Source organism: Pipra filicauda, unplaced genomic scaffold, assembly GCF_003945595.2.
Source record: "Pipra filicauda isolate LSUMZ 115617 unplaced genomic scaffold, ASM394559v2 scaffold380_size693359_pilon, whole genome shotgun sequence".
NCBI classification, from domain to species: Eukaryota; Metazoa; Chordata; class Aves; order Passeriformes; family Pipridae; genus Pipra; species Pipra filicauda.
In genome coordinates this window covers 415,485-436,928 of record NW_024104510.1, presented here as the reverse complement: position 1 = coordinate 436,928, position 21,444 = coordinate 415,485, and the positions used below count along the sequence as shown (strand labels likewise).

The following is a 21,444-nucleotide window of genomic DNA, read 5'->3' as shown; positions in this document are numbered from 1 at the left end:
CAAAACTTGGTATTTAGAAATTGTAAAAGCTGATTTCTGCTGTTTAGTAAGAGCTGCGTTTAAAGGGAAGCATAGATGAAGCAAAAAAAAAAAAAGGAAAAAAGTAGTGGGAGAGAATCCAGATAAACACAACTAAATACAACCCCACACATATTTCAGCACAGTTTGTGCCAAGGTGTAAAGATGGATTTTTTTTTGTTAGTTCCCATTTTTTTAACCGTATTGGGAAAGGCATTAGGAAAATGTGCCGAGAGGAGCTGGTTACGTTGATAGTGCTATTTTGGTAACTGCATTTTTTTTTTATTGCTTGCATGTGAAAATGTTTTGAGTTTTGGACTAGGAAAACAGTGAGGCAGCCCTGACAGGGGCATATGTCATCAGCTGTGTAATTTGGGGCTCAGATGACAGTTGCTACCAGTTTAGATTTTATGAGTTTAGGTTTGAGGGTAAGTCAGCCCGTTAAAACCTGCTGCGGTGGAATTTGGAGGGGAGAGGCTTTGGTGAAAACTCTGATGGTTGTTGACAGCAGGCTCTTTACCTCTGGGTCCTCATTCAGGAGAGCTGACTGCTGTGTTACCGAAAGGTTTCCCCGAAGGTTATTGGGGGGGTTTTTTAAAGCAAAATGTGTGAGCAGCTGAGGCAGCCAGCAGCATGACAGTGTCCCTTGCCTGGACTAAGTCAAGGCTGAAGCACGAGTGTGAAGAGAGAATGACTGTGTTGCCTGGTTAAGCTGACACTGGAAACTTTATTTTTGGCACTTTCAGAGACAGTATCTTCGTGCTGCTTCTTCCACTGTCTCTTATCTGCTTTGCATGTTCTTTTTTTCTTTTTTTTTTCTTCCCCCCTGTATTTGCCTTTCACCTCTGTCCCTCCCTGTTCCCACCTCTCACGCTTTGGGCTGTGCTAAGGAAGCTCCCACTGGAGGGCGACAGACACCTTTACCGCTCCCTAGGTGTTGCCCGGGCGGGGAGGGACCCCGACCCCGGGGCCGGGAGAGGAAAGGCCGCTTCTTGCTGTCATTTATTAACCTGCTTCTTTCACCGTGCGCTGCGAGGCTTATTTTCTGTCATATTTCGCAAAAGACAGGAGATTGCAGGTGGCACCGTGATACCTGGAGGCCCCAAGAAGGTGGTTGCGTGCTCGGGGATGCTAAATCAAAATCCTGGGGCATTTGGCTTGTTTGCTTAGGAGTCTTGTTCTGGAGTCCAGTAGAAACTGGGAATCTTTCAAATGCTGCTGACTTTTGTTTTATTGTGCTGTAACCAGGAGCTAAATTTGGCGTTCAGCTCTTTGCTAGTAGTCCCTAATGTGTAGGTTTTGGGTTGCCTGGTGCTTTCATGTCAGAGGTGAAATGTTGGGGCTGTAGCAGGAGGCTTCAGTCAGTGTGAAATGCTGTCAGAGAAGAGGTGTTATATTGCCTGGGAAAACTAGGAAGACACTTTAGATTGGCTTGCTCTTGCTACAGAGTGCTTGGGAAACCTCCTGTGCCTGAGCAGAATCCTGTTTGTAAAGCCTCAGTGAGGATCTTGTCTTACAGCTAATCATTGCTAGTATTTCAGTGAGGGTTTTTTTAATCAATACTCTTAGTGTATCTTAGTGGCTTCCAGCCAGGTCTTATGGGCTGAATGTTTCCAAAAAGACTCTCAGGCACTTTCAACAGGCTGCCATGTTTCCCAGGCAGTGATACTCCCAGGATTTTCATCAGTGCACCTCAAGACTTAGTGGCAACCCTCTATTATTTTAATTTTGCCCTTTCTAGGTTTTCCAGTGCCCCATAGTTTTGCCTCAGAGGGTAACAGGGCAACATTGCCCCGATGCTCCAATGGCAGTGTTACCAGTTCCACCAGTAAGGGGAGTCAGCAGTGGTGCCCTGCCTGGGGTTTTAACCACGCTGGCAAACAACTCTGAAAAGATAATGCTGATTAGTTTCTTTTAAATTTAACTGTATTGCAACACATAAATATGGATGGGAAAGCACTGGTAGTTAAAGCCTTTTGTAAGTAATGCTTATTTGACTGGTCATATGAATAAATTGTAGATCATTTAAGAAGTGAAGCTTTGAATAGATTACTCAGTAGGATTAGTGCCTTCGACTTCTTTCATCACTAACTTAATTTACATGACCAGAATGGATCAGGGTTATGTTTTTTAAAGTAATCCTGAGTCTACTTCAGTAAGAGCTTTATACACAGAACTCAAGTTTATTCTAGTGCTACTCTGAGCGTGCAGCTTGCAGGATTGGGTCCTTGGCATTTGGAAGAAAAGGATGAGAATGCGGTGATTTAATATTTGTTGAATTTCTTCCATACATGCGTATTTACTTGAATCCTCAGCTGTTGCAGTGCCATGGATTTAATTGATTTGTGCAAGCTGAGTATCATCCCGAGGCACTACCCTTTAAGTTGGTTACATAGTAGCTAATATTGATATAAGGTAATGCAGTAGAAATTAAGTGAAACTGCTGCTCTTCATTGTCCTTTTTTCCCCAAAAACCTAGTGTTGGAAGGGCTGCTGTGCTGCCAGTCTGTGACACCATGTGAAACCATGGCTGGTGTCCTACAGCATCTTCTGTATTTCTATCAGTCTCTCTTTCTTCAGTGTGTCTGGATTTACAGCAGCCCTAAACCCTGCTCCAAGAGCATCCACCAAACCCACGAGCTATGCTGGTGGAAGGGGAACGTGAATCAAATGCCACCAAGCTTTGGGTGGGAGGCAGCGGGGTGGGAAGCCCGTGGCTGTTAAGGCCCATCAGCTGTTGGGAAGGTTTGTGCATTTTAGCAGTTACTGGGTTTCCTGTTGTGGTTCTCTGTCGCTCGGCGTTGTCGCAGCCTCGAAGGATGCCTTCGCTGCTGTGGTTTCCCAACCTGAGCTTGAATACAGCCAGTGCATGGAAAAACCACGGTGCCATGCCATGCCCTAACACAGCAGGAGTGCCCTGCTCCAGGGTGTTGGTGCAGGTCGGCTGTCCACGGGTAGGAGAGCAACCCGTACGCTGAGCCATGGGGTTATCAGGGAGCTGGAATGTAGTTAAAAGTTCATTTTTTTGTTTCATTTTTTTGCTTCAGATCACGTGGCATTTGCATTTTATTTCACTGCTCTACTGTAATTTTCCTGCTTTTTAGATAGTGTAGGCAAATCTTCTGCAATGTTTTACATGGGATGAAGCACATGAGAAATGATATCCTGTTTTGGCATCGGTACTATGTTCAGTGTCTTTATGTTCTTCAAGTATAAGATCATACTGATGAAATTAAGAAACATGATGCATGATAACATTGAAACGTGTCTGACTTATCTTGCTAGACCTATTTTTTTCCTTTAAAATATTTTTCCCTTTTGTTTTTCTCTTTTTTTTCCCCCAAACAGGAAGAGAAAATACATTCAGGAGAGACTCTACTTCATGTAAGTGTTATTTATGCTTGTTTATGAAATTACAAAAGGCTTATAAAGCTCATTAAAACGTTCAAATACTGAACACTTACCATCTGTTTATAGAAACCAAGTATAGAGCATGTAAAAATAGACTGTAGTTATACAGCAATAATGCTCAGCAACTGTTATCTTAAACCTATCTGTGCAGTTCTTCTGTGCATATCACTGCAGAATTTAGAAACCATTGCAAAGCACTTTGCAGGCATTTAAGCAGCATGTCCATAAAGTTGGTGTGTAAATCCCAGAGGGATAATGTTAAATTGGTTTGCCCAAAGCAGAGGAGACCCAAAAGTGAGAACTTGATTTTAGCACCCCAGAGCCCTTGATTCCCAAACCCTGTGACAAAAATCAGCTTTTCTGCCTTGGATCCTACAGAATCCAAGTTCTGCCTATAGAGCCATTTGTTTGCGTGCACGTGTACTAGTGTGTGCCTGTATACGTGTGGGTAAGAGAGAGTGTGTATACGTGTATTTGGCCTCAAATAGCCTACAGTTATTTCAGGTCTTTTCTACAACCTATGGTGATACCCATTAAAGTAAGAGTAGATGCCAGCAGCCATTGGTGAATACTCTTGCAAATGTTTTGTGAAAGCATTTGGTTCCAGCCTGGCTGCTCTGTCAGGGGGAGCCTGGTAAAGTGTTCATCATGGGACCAAGAAAGCTGTTATGTCTTAAAAATACAACAGGCTTTTTTTTGCCACACCATCTAGTGACCTGGTTTTTTTGCAGATCTCAGATTTGAAAGCTGTTGAGTAGTATAGGAAGCTCTGCTCTGGTATTTCTTCCTAGTAAATAAATCTGATTAAATGTTTTAAGGGGCTGCATAGATGAAGACTCTCGTTGCCTTTATGCAAAATTAGGTTAGCAAGGAAAAAGACTGCATTGTTCCCAATGCAGGGCCCGCTTTGCATAACTTCCAAGCATGTACTGTGTCCAGTGGCATGGCAAGCCCACGAGCACTCCCCTCAGGCTGATTTTCCATAAGTCAACATTTTTTTTTTTTATTATTATTTTATAAATAACATGTATCTCGGAATTGCAGCACTCCATTATGCTTGCGTAGCAACTGCTGGTTAATATGTAGCAAAACGCCGTGTGGTAACAAATGTTTTTTTGCTATTGTTGAGCTGGAATGTTAGTTCAGCTTCTAGATAAACGTGGCTTGCGCAAGGCGTCCCGGTAGACCATGACTTCTGTGGCTTGTACAGTAGTTCTGTAGGCAACCGTGTTCTGCTCTTCCTCTCCCCTGTGCTTCCCTTCATCTTCCACGTGAGCGAGGGGTGGGCTTAGGTAAAGCCAGGGAACTGGCAGCCCTTTGCATCCCACAAAGCACCAGCGTGGGGTTTATATTACGCCCATTGCTAGTCAAGCATCTGTTAAAAAAACTCTTTATTCTGGTTGTGTTGCTAGCAGAAACACTGTAAGATGCTTTATTTAATAGCTTTAAACCATAAGTGTTCTTTGGCTGGTTTTATGGATATCATAAGATACTCTTTCAAAAAAAAAAACCCTAAAAATCCAGTAGTAATTGAAGGATACCCTACAAAGGATTAAAGAATCCTCCTTCCCTGCTGCTGGGAATCCTAGCTGAGACTAGGTTAAGCATTTGTATCTTTGAGAAGGTACATCATCATTTTTAAAAGGTAACGGAGAAGGAAAAAATCCAAAAGCTTTTTGTGTGTGACCATTTTCAACATTTGTAGCTCATTATTATTTCATTCTAGTGTAGGAAGTTCAAATCTCTTGAAAATCCTGTGAAGCATAGGCTTCCCAGAGATTAGGGAAATAGTGCAACAAAAACACCTTTAAGAGAAGAAGCTCGCAAATAGAGAAGAACCCAAACAGACAAACCCTGCAGCAGTGACTGTGCGGTGTCTGGAAACTGCAGAATAAGCCTGCAGTGCAGATCTGAAGAGTTTTGCCTGGAGACTGCAGTATCACAAAGAAGGAATCGAGAATTCCTAACTCCAATAGATACACTCCAAAATGAGTAATGAAAAGTCAGTGGTCCAGAGGCCATTTGCGGTGCAGCCTTCCATCACCTGCTGTGGCTTTTCAACAGCTAACGGCAAGCTTTGAGCATCAGAGCCTCTCTCTTCTGGTTCTGTGCATGAAATATTATGACTTTGACTCGATAACTCTATTTGTGCCTGTCTGTGCGTTGGCTCCCCTTGGCTTCTTCAACTGTGTGAGTTTCCAAAGGAGAGTTAAACTCCAGGGAAAGGAGTAGTGAGGCTATAACGAAATGGCAGGAGGATGGTGAAGCATCCAGGGCAGGGATCTCTCCCAGGCCCTATTCAGAGGGGGTTGACTCCTGTGGCAGTGAATGCTCGGTGGGGCTTAACCCCTCAGACTCTGACTTGGACCGATCACTGTGACAGGAGGTGACCACTTTGAGAAAGGGTTCTTTGTGATAGTAACCAGCCATATGTAGTTGTAATGATAAGAAAGGGACCATCTTATTGTAGTCACTTTGCGACAAATACTACCACAATTCATTACTTTCCATCAGTGCCTCATCCTATGGAGGAATCACCACTGCCCATCTACATTGAGGAGGGGACAGAAGTCCCGATTGGTGAGTGCAGTTGGGATGGGATTTGTTTAAGGGAGGGTATAACGGTACTCGGGGTTTATATTCCTCACGTTTGTGTGTACCCATTTGTCATTGAAAACTGTAAGGTCTGTTGCAAATGTGTGGGGGTTTTTATTTTATTTTCTTCTTTATTTTCTGTTAAGAGCTCCTGAGGGTTGTTAAAATACTGCTAGAGTTGGTTTTCAGCTAATCATAAATCAAAGTACATAATTTATGCAGTGACACTGAAAGCTTCTGTGCAGGATGTCTTAATACAAGGCTGAGGAAGACCACGAGTATCACAAGAGGTAGTTCCCACTTTGGCCTTTGATCTCGATGTTCAGATAATTGGAATAATCTGAGCTCTGGGTCAGCATTTTTTTTTCTTGCTGACACTCTCATGCCTGGCACCCAACAGACTCAAATTGCACACACCACTGAACAGCCAGAAGAGAGTCAGAGAGGTTTGCCATTACCTGACATACACATTGGAGCGCTGCACACCCCCATTTTCTGGGCTCTGGTGTAGATGTATTGTCACTACATGGATATATAGGTTGAGTGTTTTCTTGGGTTTTTTTAAATAGAAAAGCAGTCTTTAAGATAACTCATAAAGAACAAGACAAAAAGATAAGTAGGTTGGACTGTGGTGATCTCCTTGGACAGTAGAAAGCTATGATGGCAAAATTTCCCAGAGCTCCTTCCTCATACAACCTGTTCTGGATTGCATACAGTAAGTGTGCCTTAGCTATCACCTTGGGAGTAGACCTTGTTGAGCAGATGTGTCTCTTCAAACAACTTTTTCTTATTATATATCCTGAATTTTTCCATTCCTAAATTCAAGCAGTTGCTTCTTGTCCTACTATCTTTTGAGCTAGATTAATTACCTTCCTCTACACACAGTACCTTGAAGGTATTTATAGCTGGATCTCAGCCCAGGAGTCTTCTCATTTATAGAACATATTAATTTTAGCACTGCTACTCTTTCCTTAGATCACTTTTATTGTCCTTATTTGTATTTCCTTTAATTTCTCTATCTCCTTTCTAATCTGTGGAGACTTGAACAGGTCATAATTTGTTCACTGTGGTTGTTTTGACACAGCATTATGCTTTAGATTTCCATGTCATCCCTTCCCATGTACACATACAGAAATAGCTTGGCCTTTGACCCTTCTGCATCAATCAGTAGCACCACACAGAGAAACTCTATTACTTGGCTAATCTTACCTGCAATCACCTTTAGGTCTTTCTTGGATTCACAGCTTTGCTAGCTGCTCCTCAGGCAATGTCACTGCTCTCCTGAGATGTAGAGCTTTATCCTTCCTAGCACTAAATCCCCATCCCATAAAATAAGTGATAAAAAAATCACTTATTTTATCCATTAATTACTTAAGACAGCATGCCTTTGTTTATTTTAATGCCCTGGGGTTTTATCGTTAACATAGAAGTTGTTACTGTTTTATCATATATAGAGCAAATAAGTACTTATGATTTTATATTTTGATACCTATTACAGCTGTCTTCTGCATGTTAGTATGGACTCCTTTCTCAGCTTCATCATTCTTGTTTATATACCTTCCCTAACCTTTCCTTCCTCTAGTTAAAAAAGTTCATTATGTAAAAACTGACAGGTTTAGCCTTCTCCTTGTCTTCATTTGTACCTTTCCTCATTATAGAATTAGTATCTTGCTTCTGTATGTCTTCCATGCATGGCATGATGTGGTCTTTCCCACAGCAGATCATCTTTTCCTCATCTCCTCTGGGGTTGTAGTGCTCGACATCAGTCCCTTCTTGTAGAACTGTTAAGGCCAAGTTCTGTCGTGGCCCCTGGTATTTCATCTTGTCTTTCCCACTGCACTGAGGAAACCTGGACTGCCAAGATCGTGGCACCTGCACCAAGAAAAACACTGTAAGGCTGATGAGTCACAGAACTATCGACCAACCAACCAAAAAAAACCTCAACTATGAGTGGAAAGCTTTTTAGAGGTTGTTTGTTTGGTGCTGTCTTGAGGCAGGTTTGTTGGATTAGGCTCTGAAATGCAGCACTGGCTGTGAAATGGCCAAATTGGGTTGGAGAGGGCAAAATGTTTACTTATTCTAAATAAGTATCTGGACTGTCAATACAGCAAGCTGTGGTTGAGGGGCAATGAGTGGAAAAAGTAAATGATGCAGAGATGAGGGCAAACCACAAGCTCTGAGTTTGGTATTTGAATGTCTGTCGTGGGTCAGGGCTTTAGATGCAGTACAAATAATCAGTATAAACCATCAAGCTAGGAAGTCAGCTGCAAAATTCTGATCTGGGTCTGGGTCTCTGCTTTCCATTGAGCTTATCAACATGGTCCAGGTCCAGCGTGCCCATTTGCACCCGTACAGACACTAATAGGAATGAAACAAAGTCCTGTCTGCATTTAGACTTGAGAAGAATAACACAAAGTGCAATTGTTAAAACATTTAATTCAGCACAGCCATCATTTACTTTTAAAAGGTTGTTTAGAGAACTTAGATTATTTCATAATAACATTTTGGTTGTTATATGGTGTGCGTACTGTTCTGGCCCAGGCCTGACTGGTGGTGGTAGATTGCTTTGTAGCTTCTGTATTGAAAAAATAGAGAAATCAGTAGGCTTTTCAGAGTCTAAATTTAACAGTGCTAATTATTTCAAGCAATTTAAAAAAAGAACATAAATCTCACTTGTTTATTACAGCTCCTTCATGAAAACAGCAGCTACAAATAATACTCAATAATGAAAATCTAGCTAACACTGTCATGAATGAGCCAAAAAGAGAATGAATATTTGGGATCCGGACAAGGGCAGCATTTCCTTCTCTTTGCATTGAGGAGAAGGTGTTATTATCTAAACACTGTTTTTATCTCCTTGGGTGAAATGAAGACTGACATTTCTGCATAGATGAATATGACTTTTGATTGGAAAAAGGCCTGGACTCTACTTAATTTTTATGTACTTTTGCCCTTTTTGTGTACTTCTCCCCAGAGGAACGTAGGTGAGGGAGATGCAACCAATGTTTGAATAAACCAAAGAGGAGATGGAGAATATCTTGTGACCACTAGTAAAGAACCTACAGAGTAGCAGTGAAAGAAAGGTCATATGCTGGCAGTCTTGGTTCAGGCACAATTTCATCTGTCTCCCATACGAGTAAACGGTTCAGGAGATTCCAAGTGAGGAAATAAGCAGAGCAGGTCCTTGTTCACCATCACTCTTCATGCTAAGGGTCCTGTTGTGTTAAACACCAAAGGGAACACCTGAGGCCACACAGTCCAAATTCACATTTTGTAAAGCATAAACACAGGAACAAAATATTTGTATTGGCAGTAATTGCATTTGGGCTATACAGGACACCACCGAGGGAATAATTGCCTCCTCAGGGATCAGGGAGCAATAGAGCTGTAGGCTGAGATGTTTGTTTATATTCTCCTTCCAAGTCACATTTTGAGATGTTAATGTTGTTTGATACCTGTGAAATTAGCTCAAAGACATACAAATTCAGGATCTAATTCTGAACTGATTTATTCCAGCGTAGCTTTGTTGATTCCAGTAGCATTGCTATTGCTTTATCGTTGTGTAAATAATGTCAGAAGTGAGATCTCCTTGTTCAGGAATCAGTCCTGCTGACTTTGAAAGCCGTGGCATTTCTGCTGTAGCTCTGAGTCCCTATGTGGGTGAAATCCCAATGGTCCACTTCCATCTTACTGATCCACTTTTGCTAATGAATAGCACTGCTTTCAGTGGACTTGTGTCAAATGTGTACAAGTGTTACATAGACCTTGCCTATACAGGGTTTTTACCCCCATTAAATCACCTCGGTATGGTGGAAAGCTCCATTAGCCCTCTGGAGTCATGTTCTCTTGGTCATATTCACAAGTCGTGGTGCAGCCTGGGCTCATTTGAGTAATCTTGATTACGAGAGAAGAATTTTCTTGTAATCGCACACAGTTTCTTTTGCTACTACTCAGTCCCTGATTTTAAGCATCTCTGGTGCCTTCTCCGTGATAAAAACTGGATTTTTTTTGCTCTTGGGCAAACTCACCGAAAGACAGATGCTCTGTTACTTCTTATGTCTCTTTCAATAAGAGAGTTAAAGCCCTTTTTTAAGCCGTGTGACCATAGAAAGTGCCCCTTTTCCAGACAGGAAGAGTATTTGTCACCCTACAGAGAGCTGGCTCTGTGTCTCTCTTGGAGGTTGCCTTCCCTTGAAAGAGAAGAAAACCATTTCTGTTGCACATGCTAAGGTTTGCTCTTTCATGGGGTGCTGGCACACAGAAAGCTTGATTTTTGCCAGGTACTGAGTGCCTTTCTGCAAGGTGTTGAGTGCCCTCCTATCCTTTGCAGCCAAAAAGGATTTGATTGCTCTTGGCATCAGGCAAATCTGGACCCAGAAGACCACAGGTAGTATTTACCAATTATTTACGTGCTTTCGCATGCCAGAGTTTGTCTGAATTAATTTTCATAGCATACAAGAAATTTCAGGCGTTAATGACACTTGCCTGCCACTAAAAACATTTTTTTTAAATAATAATAATACAATAATAAGCATGACATTTATTGCATGGCCGTGGGGAAATTAAAAACCCCCAAAATTAACTACAGTCCAAGTAACTTAGCTCTTCAGAGCTAATGTGTGAGTTATATACCCTGAATGAGCACCATATGCCAATTCATTGTGGCACAGTGAGTCACAGGACACATTGTGGAAAACAATAATTGCTTGGCATGCATTGGAGCACTCAGTAGAGTTTTTTGTTTGGTTTTTTAAAGGAATATGTTTTAATCTGACAATAAAATGAGTATTGTCTGATATGCTGCCACCAGAGACTGTTGATTATTTTGTACTTACCTGGAGCTTACCCATTTGTCACTCACCTCACACCCCCTCAGTACCTTTTGCATTCCAACTGCTTGTATTGTATGTGTGCAGCACCAGAATATGAAGATTGAGCCTTCCATTTGGTACTGTCTTGCCGTTTTGTGTTAATCCTCTTCTCCCTTTTCCTCATCATCTTCTTTCTATGTCAGATAGAGAAATTGAGATTGTTTATGTGGAAAAAAAGTTCGCCCTGAGAGGAGTGAAGCAATGGGATGGGTTTGCACAGAGGCTGTATGGTTTCCACACTGAGATTTTCAGAGGTTGACCAGATAAGGCTGTCAGCAAACCAGTCTGATTTTGATGTTGGCCCTTCTTTGAGCAAGAAGCTGGGCTTACATGACCTCCAGAAGTCCCTTCTGACCTGAATTACTTTATGGTTCTGTTTATTGTGCAGTTCCTGTTCCGGTTCAGCCATGATGCTGTGAATGTCATTAACTCCTCACTCCTTATCACTGTCAGTCATTCATACCAGCATAGAACAGGAGTGAACTCCTGAAGGTCAGTGAGGTGACAGTGGTTTTACTCACATGGGTACAAAATCAAGATTTGAAAAAAGGTGAAATTAGTAGGTGAAAATTGGGTATCTCTGAAATTATTTGAAATTTTTACCAGGATTTCATTCAAGTTCTCTTCCAATCCTCAGTAAGTGCCAATTGAAGTTATCAGTTGAAGAGTCTGATGCATAATTATGTCAGGACAATAAGTATTTAAAGAGTAAAAATCATCTTTTCCCCCTTTCAGTTACAAATCCCATTCTCTAGCAGCCTTGGAGAGAGCTTTGGGGTGTTTAGGATTTAGTGAGTCACCAACTGCCCTCGCTGTGCCATTACGTGCTGGTTTCCTCATGTGGCTGTAACCACGTGAGGGAGTTAATGCTGCACAGAGCATCTGCTCCTCAGCTAAACGCCTTCCCAGCCCTGCAGCTGTCTGCCAGAGAGCTCTGGACGTGCAGAGGGGCATCTGTGAGCTCGACTGGGTAGCAAATTTTCATGGGTTGCCCCATATGCTGGCCAAAAAACACCCTTTGTCAGAATAGTGTTATTATAATTGTGATGAAAGCAAGCAAAACTGCACTCAGATTCACCACGTCAGCTTAGGGAATTTTCAACAATTATCTAGCTATTCTAGGGGGACAAAAAAAACCCCAAAACTGCCTTGCTAGGAAAGAGAAATATGAGAATAATTTCATAGGGTTGCTCTTCCAAGTCTGACAAGATAAGGTGTTTTTTCTTGATATTTCTCCTTTATCAGCAAGAAGTATATTGCTTATGCAAACACCTTATTTCCCATCAGGCTCTATCAAAAGTAAAGTTTACAAATGGGGCTACCATAGTGGATTGTGGAAAGACTTAAACATGACCAACCAAAAGCCTTTGTTATCCCTTTTTATACAAGGCAGGATTCTAAAACTGAGATTTAACAGGACAGACTTGCTTTCATTGCTGCCCTCCCTTTTCTGTAACCAAATCAATACTCTCTCCTCATACAGATCCTCCGTAGGTGATGTAGAGAACTGCTCTTTCAAATGTGAAAAAGGTGTTGTGCCATGTAGAGGAAATGTAGAATGGAAGATGCTATTGCTTAATAGGGTTGAAGGTCCCCTCTTCTCCACTCTGTGCAGTATACAAGCTATAGATTACAAGTCAAATTTAATAGGAAGATAGTAATCACATGAGGAATTGAAAGCAATACATTGAACTTTGAATCCCCGAGGTTTCTCCTGCAAAACTACCACAAGTTCATGTAGCTTTTGTAGTCACTTAGAAAAATTCAGCCAAGTAAACGAAAGGAAGTCTCTCACTTTCTACCTTTAGTTTACATATGAATTGTTTTTGTTGCTATCTCAGCTGTTTGTCAGGTGCCCATCGTTTACAGTGGAACTGCAAACAGTTAACCACCTGTCCCTAATTAGCAAATAATGAAAGACAATTGTACTCATGATGAAAACAGCTTTAGATATTAAAGGTTAATGTGCCACGTTGGTATCTAATGTAAGCATGTTCACTGATGTGAAATTGCACTAAGAGAAATCCTCAACTGTTCAGCTTTGAGCTGGTAACAGGAGTAAGGTGAGTTTACAGTAATCAAGCTAGGGCTATAAAAGCAACCTGCAGTGAAACCATCAGCTGGCATTTGTTTGAAAAGATAAGAGATGGAGAAAAGTACTCAGGCTGTTCCTATATTGTCCTACTGTATTTGGGGAAGCTTACCTGCAAAAGCCAACAGAGAAAACAAGTGCCTGTAGCCAGTGGGATTGACCCTGGTATAAAGGTGGGACTGCAGATACTTGTTTCTTGTATTGGAGTCAGCCTTTGCTCTTACAGAATTCACTTTGGAGGCAGCAATTCCAGGGTGAATTCTGTGGGGCTTTTGTCCAAGTAGAGTGTGGGCTCAGGGCTTTGTTCATGCTTGGTGTGTGCTCTGCACTTTGCAGACTGTGGTATGCAGAAGTGGTTTGTATGTTAGTTTCCTTGGAAAAGTGAAGTATTTGTTCTGGCACTCTTTGGTTTTCATATCTCGACATAAAAATGAGCACAGCTCTTGGTCTGTGAAAGCTGATGTTAGAGGCCCTGGCAAAAGTGAACTGAAAATACACCTCTGGTTGGGAAGCAGTGTGAGTCACATGATGTTTAAAAGCATATTGGTTTAGCGGTCAATGCCAAAGGTTTTACTTCCAACTCAGAACTTCAAAGCAGATGAGTAGTGATCAAAAATTTGTGATTTTGATCAAATAATGCCCATTGAGAGGCCTGTAGATCATAGCAGTATTCCTTCTCAAATGCCCTCCAGGAGCATGGTGAGTGGCTCTGGATGGCCATGGAAGCTGAGAGGACAGAACTGCAGCTGGAGACTGAGCCAAGGCTGTTCTGGGATTAAACAAAACATGCCATTGTCCAGCCGTGCAAGCCAGCACCTGGCACCAGCTGCATGAAAGCAAATAAATATCATAGTGTCTACAGAGCTTCGCTTTTTTTGTGTGTGTGAAAGTCTACAGTTCACCAGCCTGTTTTGCAAAGTTGGGCTCTCAGTGAGCTTGTTCACCAACTTTGCCACTTCTTCTTTTAGCATATCCTCTGCAGAACCCCCCCCCCGCGCTGTTCTGCGCTGCTGTATCAGTGGTTTCAATTTCATTTCCTGTGTGAAACTTCATATGCTGAAAGTTTCTGTTCCTTTTTTTTTTTTTTTTTACTTGAAGGAAAGAAAACAACAACAGTAAATTAAACCTCAGGGTGCTTAGGAAATCTCTGATGACTGAAGGCCTCTGAGCATCGGTGCCCTGGCTGAGCACCCCAGTCACCTGAGTACCCCTGGTTCAGCAGCAAGGGTTGTGTCTCCACATCTTAAAAGATTACAGCTCATTTCCGTCACTGAATCATATTTTTGCTGATATTTACTGCCAGCATGGAGGAGAAGTCAAAGCTAAAATGAAAAGTAGCTCACTCTTGCCATTAAGTTTTAGTGCTCCTGATCCAGCCCTCAGGGCTTTGTAACCGGCTCAGGTTTTATAGCCCTGTAATGGGACTAACGCTGCGGATCGCGTGCGTGTAATAGCTGTTTTCCTGGTACAGGTTGGTTGGCTGTTTTCCACCCACGGTGCCATGTTGCACAACTCTTCCTTCCATTACTCTATTCTAGAAAAAAGTAAAAGTCAGGTGTTATGCACATGGGGCACGGGAACAAAGAAGAAGAAAGGATTGTTCTCTTGCACCGATGGTGCGGGGATCTAGATTTGTAGGAATAAGTTACTGGGTGACATGTTTAAACAGCTGCCACAGGTGGGATAGAAGTCTATCCTCAGTTATTAAGTTAAGATGAATGGATAGAGGCAATAAAAACACAACTTCAGCTTTTTGTGGAGGTGGTCTAGGCAGACACAGCAACAGCTGATCAAAGCCCTTACTAGCTATGGAAGACTCTACTTGTTTTTCCAAAAACATGTCATCCTATACATCTATCTGTTTTTTACTTAGAAAACATACTGAAAAAGTACAGTAATCTTCAATTACGAGAAAGCCCTGAACATTAACATTGGTAAACTCAGTGAATTTAAGGCCAAATTTGGAATTAGCTGAAAAAAAAACCCCGTGCGAGGGTGAAATCATTTATTCCCCCAGGAAAAATTACTATGAAATAGTGAATTCATACATCTTATTGCACATTTGCTTTACTAAATGGCTACTTTATTGTTTCTCTTTCCTGCACTGAGGCACAGCTCGGTTATCGTAGCTTGCAGAGGTTGCTGTCTGACATTATCACGTGTTGTAAGTGCCTTGCAGAAGTGTCACACAGGATCAATACGCCATTAATCACATGCAAAAAATTCAATAGGCACAGTGCACACCACTGACTGGTCAAGTTCATAAGCTTTGTGAGCTTTAAGGTTTTTGCCTTTTTTATAGCAGGATGAAGGACGTCCCTTATTGATTTTGGTGTGGTTTATTTGTGGCAATAGAACTAATTTAATTGACACCAAGACTTGCTGGAGAATTGCAATCCACTCAAGAGCAGACCTTCAGAATTGAAAACGAAATATGACAGTGCTTTTTCCTTTGGTCAAAAGGTGTAACTTCAGCGTATAAGGTGGTTGAAGAGTCAAGGATATGCACAGCTCGTTGAATCTTCTTCGACAATGCCCATCTTGCTTGGAAAACCACACCACGTGGATATACTCTTGCATTTTGTTAAGGGCCCTGTCATAAGGACAAAGGCCTCAAGAGGTGGTGTCACCCAGTCAATTAATGTTTTTCCACTTCCACACCATGAGAGCTGGTGGAGCAGAGGGAGCAGGCAGGGGCGGCAGCGGGGGGCTGGTGTTTCTTTCCAGCCTATTGACAGTCAGGAAGCTGTGAGCTGGCACACCCAGAGGCATTAAATTAGGTCAGCAGTTGGCTTCACGTGAACAAAACCAAGTTTTAACTGGTTGTTCTCCTCCACATAATTACCAATACAGTGTACAAAGGACGAGCAGTTTCCCTTCATTCTCTCTGCCTCTGCCAACCCTTGCTTTTATGCTCTCCTTCCCCGCGGTTGTCTTTGCAAGAGTCGCCCCTGGGCGTTCTTCTTTGAGGAGGGGACAGAGCAGGAGGATCATGACTCTCCAGGGCAGGTCACTTGGCTTCTCACTAGGATACAGGAGATGCTGTGCCCACAAAGATTGCAGGAGGACAGTTGCAACCGGTGTGACTCAGTGTGCCAGTCCCCTACTTCACTGCCTCTCATGCTCTTCCTCACTGACCACTGTGGGGGCCAGGGCTGCCCTGAACCATCTCCCTGGGAATCAGGCTCAATCCCTGAGGCTGGGAAGCATTATTTTTGTTTCAGCCTCTGTTTAGGGACAGGGTCATGTTCCCTCTGAAATGCATTGGAGTTTGGGGGTATTAATTTTCCTCCTTTCCACCCCACACAACGGGAAAGGAGTTTTTAATTTCCTCCTGTTCTGGGTTTTGTTCTAACTGCTTTGTTCTTTGACATAAATAAGTAGAACAAAATGAGCATCTAGAGTATTACGTGACTGCAGATTTTCTGCTGCTGAAATCTGAGCAAAGATGCAGGATTTTATAACAGCTCAGTGCTGTGACATGGTGCCTGTTTGAAGAGAATGGAAACACCAGCAAGAAAAAAGCATGTAGGGAAAAAAGATATCTTTTGTCCAGACCACAACTGATGAAAAAGAAATTGCATTAAGCCCTGGGGTTTCCTTTCAGAGTAGACTCCAGTGTTATAAAGAAGTGCATTTTGCTCTTAGAAAATTTTCAATAGCAGATTTTCCAGTCAATCTTAGAAGACTAAAAAAAGCATCATAGTGAAAGAAAAGGAAATGATGAAGGAGCGAGAAGGAGAGATGAAGAAAGTTGAAGGGAAAACTGAGAAAGAAGAAAGCAAAAATGGATAGATGTCTAAATAACCACCTGTACCCAGGGAAACGTAATCAGAAAAAGAGGAGTCCATTAAAAACAGAACAGTGAGCTGTAATTCAGGGATATTTTAGAGGCACTTTCAAGAAGAAGAGAGGCAGTGTGTGCAGTAAAGGGAACCGTATTATTTTCAGAAAATGTAGGTATCTTGTTCAATGAAGCAGAACGAACTTGGATATGAGTTAAGGACAATAAGTGAAGTCAGGTGCTCTTTGGGTACTGGTGTGGCCTTGAGGGCGGCCAAACATAAAGGCTTTTTCTCCTGCAGAGCAGAAAGACTTGCACTAAAGCCGTAAGTTTGATCAAGGGGCTGTTTATTTTAATCATGTATCGATTGGCTTAACCACACTGCTCCAGGAGGGAGGGAGAGCTGTCAACATCAAGAATTACAGCTTTCAAAGTTCCAAGTAATCCCAGGAAATGAGCCAAACATAATAAATGCAGTTTTATTTGGGACCTGATCCTACTACTGTTGAAATCAATAGCAGCTTTTCCATTGCTCTCAATGAGAGTGAAAGCTGTTTATTTGAAGAGCAGCTCTGATCCAGCAATCAGGGCAGCTAATTTTGAAATATTCATGAATATGAATGTAAAATAATAATAATTTGAAAAAGAACCAATCCACGGGTAGATTGGCAGATCTAGGAAAGTTCAGTTTTTAAAGGGAGGTTGACTTCACTTTGCAAGATACAAAACAAAAAATGACAGAAAAATAAGAGATGATAATATCTAAAGAGGCAGTGAACTTAAGCGGGGTTAGCAAAATTAATGTGGTAAACTGATGTCTCTCAAAAGTCATTGAGGCAGAAGAGTAGGAAAGAGCACTGAGAAGCTCAAGACATACAGTCTGCACAGGCTGAACTCTAGTAGAGAAGGTTCCTTGCAAGCAAAAGTAGTGGTGGTACGTATCACACTGCAAAAATAGTCCATACAGGACAGCCATAGGGACATTCCTCAGGCAGCATTCCCATCAAGGTCAGAGGTACTCTGGATATGTATTGTGCTTTTAGTTTTCTTACAGAAGAAGCTAGAAAAAAAAATGTTCAGTTAGCATGCTAGTCACCACTTCAGTATGTTGAATCTTTGGACAAAGTTTATATGAATTGACCAAAAGACAAGTGTCTGCTTTGCTGTGGTTTCTGATGTTCAGATGCAAGATAGGGCATGCATTTTAGCATGCCTAAATATTTACACACGTATATCTGTGTGTACAGGCACACTTTGATTTTCCCATTTCCATCAACATTTGGAAAACCACTGTTTGGAAGACTCAGTTTTTAGAGAGTATTAAATGAGGTAGCGTCCATGATGGATTTATCCTCAAGGCTCTTCCTGGAAGGTTTTGACATGCGTTGGTCGCTTGTCTCCGGCTGTAAGAAGCTTGGAGCTGATCATTACTGTAATCCCAAAGCAGAAACTGATCACAGTGTATTTTCAGATGTGTAATCTGTGGGTTGTCTCTCAAAAAAAATCAGTGGTTCAGTAGTAATGTGAGTTGTGTCTGTTCTGACAACCAGCAGGTCCTGGCCATGCTGGTGCCTTTCCCCACCTGCATCGCTCACCGTCTGACCCCTCTGTCCAGTGCCTCCCCCTTCCCCTACCCCTCATTTTTTTGCATGTTATGAAGGATTACATTTCAATGCCAGTATTTTTCTAAAGGGTATGGGTTATTTGAGATGTAGACTGTACGTGTGAAGATCTGATTTCTGCAGCCCAGGGGATGGCCCAAGCCGAGTTGGCTGTGAAAGCTCTCCACTTATGGCTGGTCTTTTGGTATTTTCAGCTGTGCACCAAGGACTGGTCAGTCATAGGGGGTGGCAGAAGGGCTTGGGTTAGCGCAGGGTATTTCACCTAAGGAAATTTGAGCAAGGGACACACGCAGATCCTGCTGCGGAAGGAGAGGCACCCTTGAGGTGCTCCTGGCGGCACAGGTGAGCAGATGCTTGAGAAGCACAGTGTGCCCATGCACAACTCCCTTGTTGTGTTTTTTCCATATTTTACCAGCATCAGTTTGACAATCGGTAACTCCATCCTCTGTTAACGTGGGTTTGTACCAGTGTACGTGAGAGCAGATTCTGGGCCTGGCCCAGTCTGTATCCTTTCTCCCCTTGCTTTCAGATCAGGCTCTTGCAGTGTGATTGTGCTCAGCCTGGCACACTGTAAATAGCAGGCTTGACTGCTGCTTTCTGTTTATCCATATTAAGTTCATCAGATGAAGCCAGAGCTTCCTGGGGCCGTCTGAAGCTTCCTGGAGGGGGTACTCTCACAGGCAGATGTGGCTCCTGGAAGGCAGACGTGTGTCTCTGGGAGGCAAACATATGCCTCAGACTTGCATCACTCCTTTTGGACTCTCTGGTTGTAAGAGCATTTTTTTACAATATATTTCCTTGGGGTAATCTGATGGACTTAGATCTCGGATACCATCCACACTAAGTGATACAGTAAAAATAACCTATTATTCTCTGGTTCTGACCTGGGCGGTGACAACATATTGTTTCAGCATCTCTGTCAGACTATTTCCTTCAAGAGCCATTTTAACCTCACCCAGTGGGACATAACTAAAGGAAATGAAACTCCAACCCCATTAAGGAAAAAGACAATGCCTTTCACTAAACAAACTTGATTTTCTTGGCTTTTCTTCACCAAGGAGAATCGCCTGTACCCCCCACCCTTGCAGCCTTTGTAGACAGTTCCTGTAATTGGGAATGGCTGGGTGGACACCAATGGTTGGCAGCAAAGGGGGATAAATCCGACATCCCTTGAACGTGACATGGGCTGGGACCGCAGTCCCAGGTGGCCGCTTAGCGACAGTCCCTGTGGTACTGGTGGACGGTACGTGCCTGCCAGCCACAGCTGCCGGCCCTCGAAACACAATTGGGATTTTAGCAAGTCTAAACACAGTAAACTGGGCTGTTACTAATTTTGTGCAGGCATTGGATATTGTACTGTGCCCCGCTATTGAGAGCTGGTGACTTCCACCATAGTTGTGGTGGTCCATCTCCTGGCACCCGTAAGGTGAAACAGCCACCCCAGAAAGCAACCGTAACCTTGAGGGTTTGTGCTCTTGGGCTAAGGGAAAGATCATGATCCATCTTCACACTCCAGCTAAGGTGAAACTAATTGCTCACTAATGAGGTTTTTCAAGCACAGCCATTAATTTGGGGTATCTTGAGACAAATTACAAATCCCTTTTTTAAAATGCAGTTCCACTCGGTTACGAAGAAGGAGTCTGGAAAGGCAGCATTTCACTCTTTGTGTGCAAGTAATTGGGACAAACCACAGGGCAATCACCTTGTCCCAGGGAGAGTCAGGGTTTACAGAATGCAATCGACTGGTCAGCCTTGCAGACTCTGGGTAGAACTAACACCTGGGTCAAAGTAAATCCGCAGGCAAGAGGATTAGAGCTGGCAGAAAAATAAAGAACTCTGTGTCACAAGATAAAAGTAGATTGCAAAAAATTGCAATCCTGAAGAGTTTTTAATCTTTGAGGTGGCTAATGCTGTAGGTCCCCTTGGGTTTTTTTGACATAAGGGGAGCCTGTGTTCTCACTATTCTCTTTCGGAGTACTTCCAGTATCAGTCCCCATGGGGAGCAGTTAAGCTCTTATTTCAAACCTAATCCCACAGAGATCTATGAATCTATATGTCTCTGTGCCCTGTTAAGCAGGTTTAGGGCTGTCCTAGCAGTTCACCAAGAAGTTGTCTGTAAAACAAGAGTATACACTAAACACTAGGTGTGAGACACTCTCTCTTTTACACACTTTCTTCTCCTGTCGATGAGTGTTTCAACAACCCCCATGAAGAACAGCTTCCATGAGATGGTCCGAATGCCCTCCATTCCTCAGCTCAGAATAGCCTGTCGCCTGATGGTTATGACATCCAAGATGAAAGATAGGGATTCAAATAGCAAAAGGAAGTGGAATTGTGCTTTCTCCATGCCTGGTAGCTGTTGCAGTGAGAGCAGGACATCAGCCACCTTGTAGGTACCTCTTTGAAGAAAAGCAGTTGCATACGCTTTTTTTTTCCCTCCCTCAAGAGATGACTCCAGGGGATTATGCAGGGTGGTGCCTGTGTGGGGCTTGGAGTGAGATGCAGATGTCTTGGGGAGGTTAAGGCTGCTGTGAATTCCTCTCAGAGCCACCTTCATTAATCTCCATTCATGATACTACAACTCGAGTTAGCTATTGTGAATTAAGTCCCAAAAGCAACTAAAGGCTGTTATAGAGCTGGCCCTACCATTTTTATTCAGTTACTGCACTACTTTATCTCATACCATGTCTCTAACAGTGACCAACAGGAGATATTTTAGAGGAATATGTGTTCTGCCCTCATCCCCCTGCAGTGGGTGGCGATGGTCCATCTCCCTGGGATTCACTTTCTCCTCCTGTGAGCTCTCTCTGCTGTTGACCACGAGGTATTGCAATGCTCGTGTCACCTCTGTGCACTCACCGGTGGCCTTGTTTAAAAACCAGTAGAAAGTCATAATGGTTAGCATTGTGGAGATTAAAGTCCCTTTATAGATCATGGCCTGATAGGCAATTTGCCTGCTTTACAGAGGCCACCAATATGCCAGTGGGGCAAGTATCGGGTTGTGACAGTGTAGCCTTCTGAAACTTTCCGTGGTGGATGGAAAGATTTACG

At 42.7% G+C, this 21,444-nt stretch overlaps 1 protein-coding gene across 4 annotated transcripts in view; it reads left to right on the top strand.

Moving 5' to 3' along the window:
- SLC6A6 (solute carrier family 6 member 6) overlaps positions 1–21,444 on the top strand; it is an 87,114-nt gene that overhangs the window by 37,268 nt on the left and 28,402 nt on the right. For 3 of the 4 annotated variants that reach the window (XM_027713835.2, XM_027713831.2, XM_027713832.2), the window contains exon 2: positions 3,367–3,402. Coding sequence is in view for 1 of the 4 variants with exons in the window: in XM_039384860.1 (XP_039240794.1) it covers positions 5,955–6,009 (55 nt within the window). In the remaining 3 variants the exon portion in view is untranslated. Of the gene's footprint in view, positions 1–3,366; positions 3,403–5,943; positions 6,010–21,444 lie in introns of all 4 variants that reach the window. The other variant, XM_039384860.1, reaches the window with a different exon arrangement.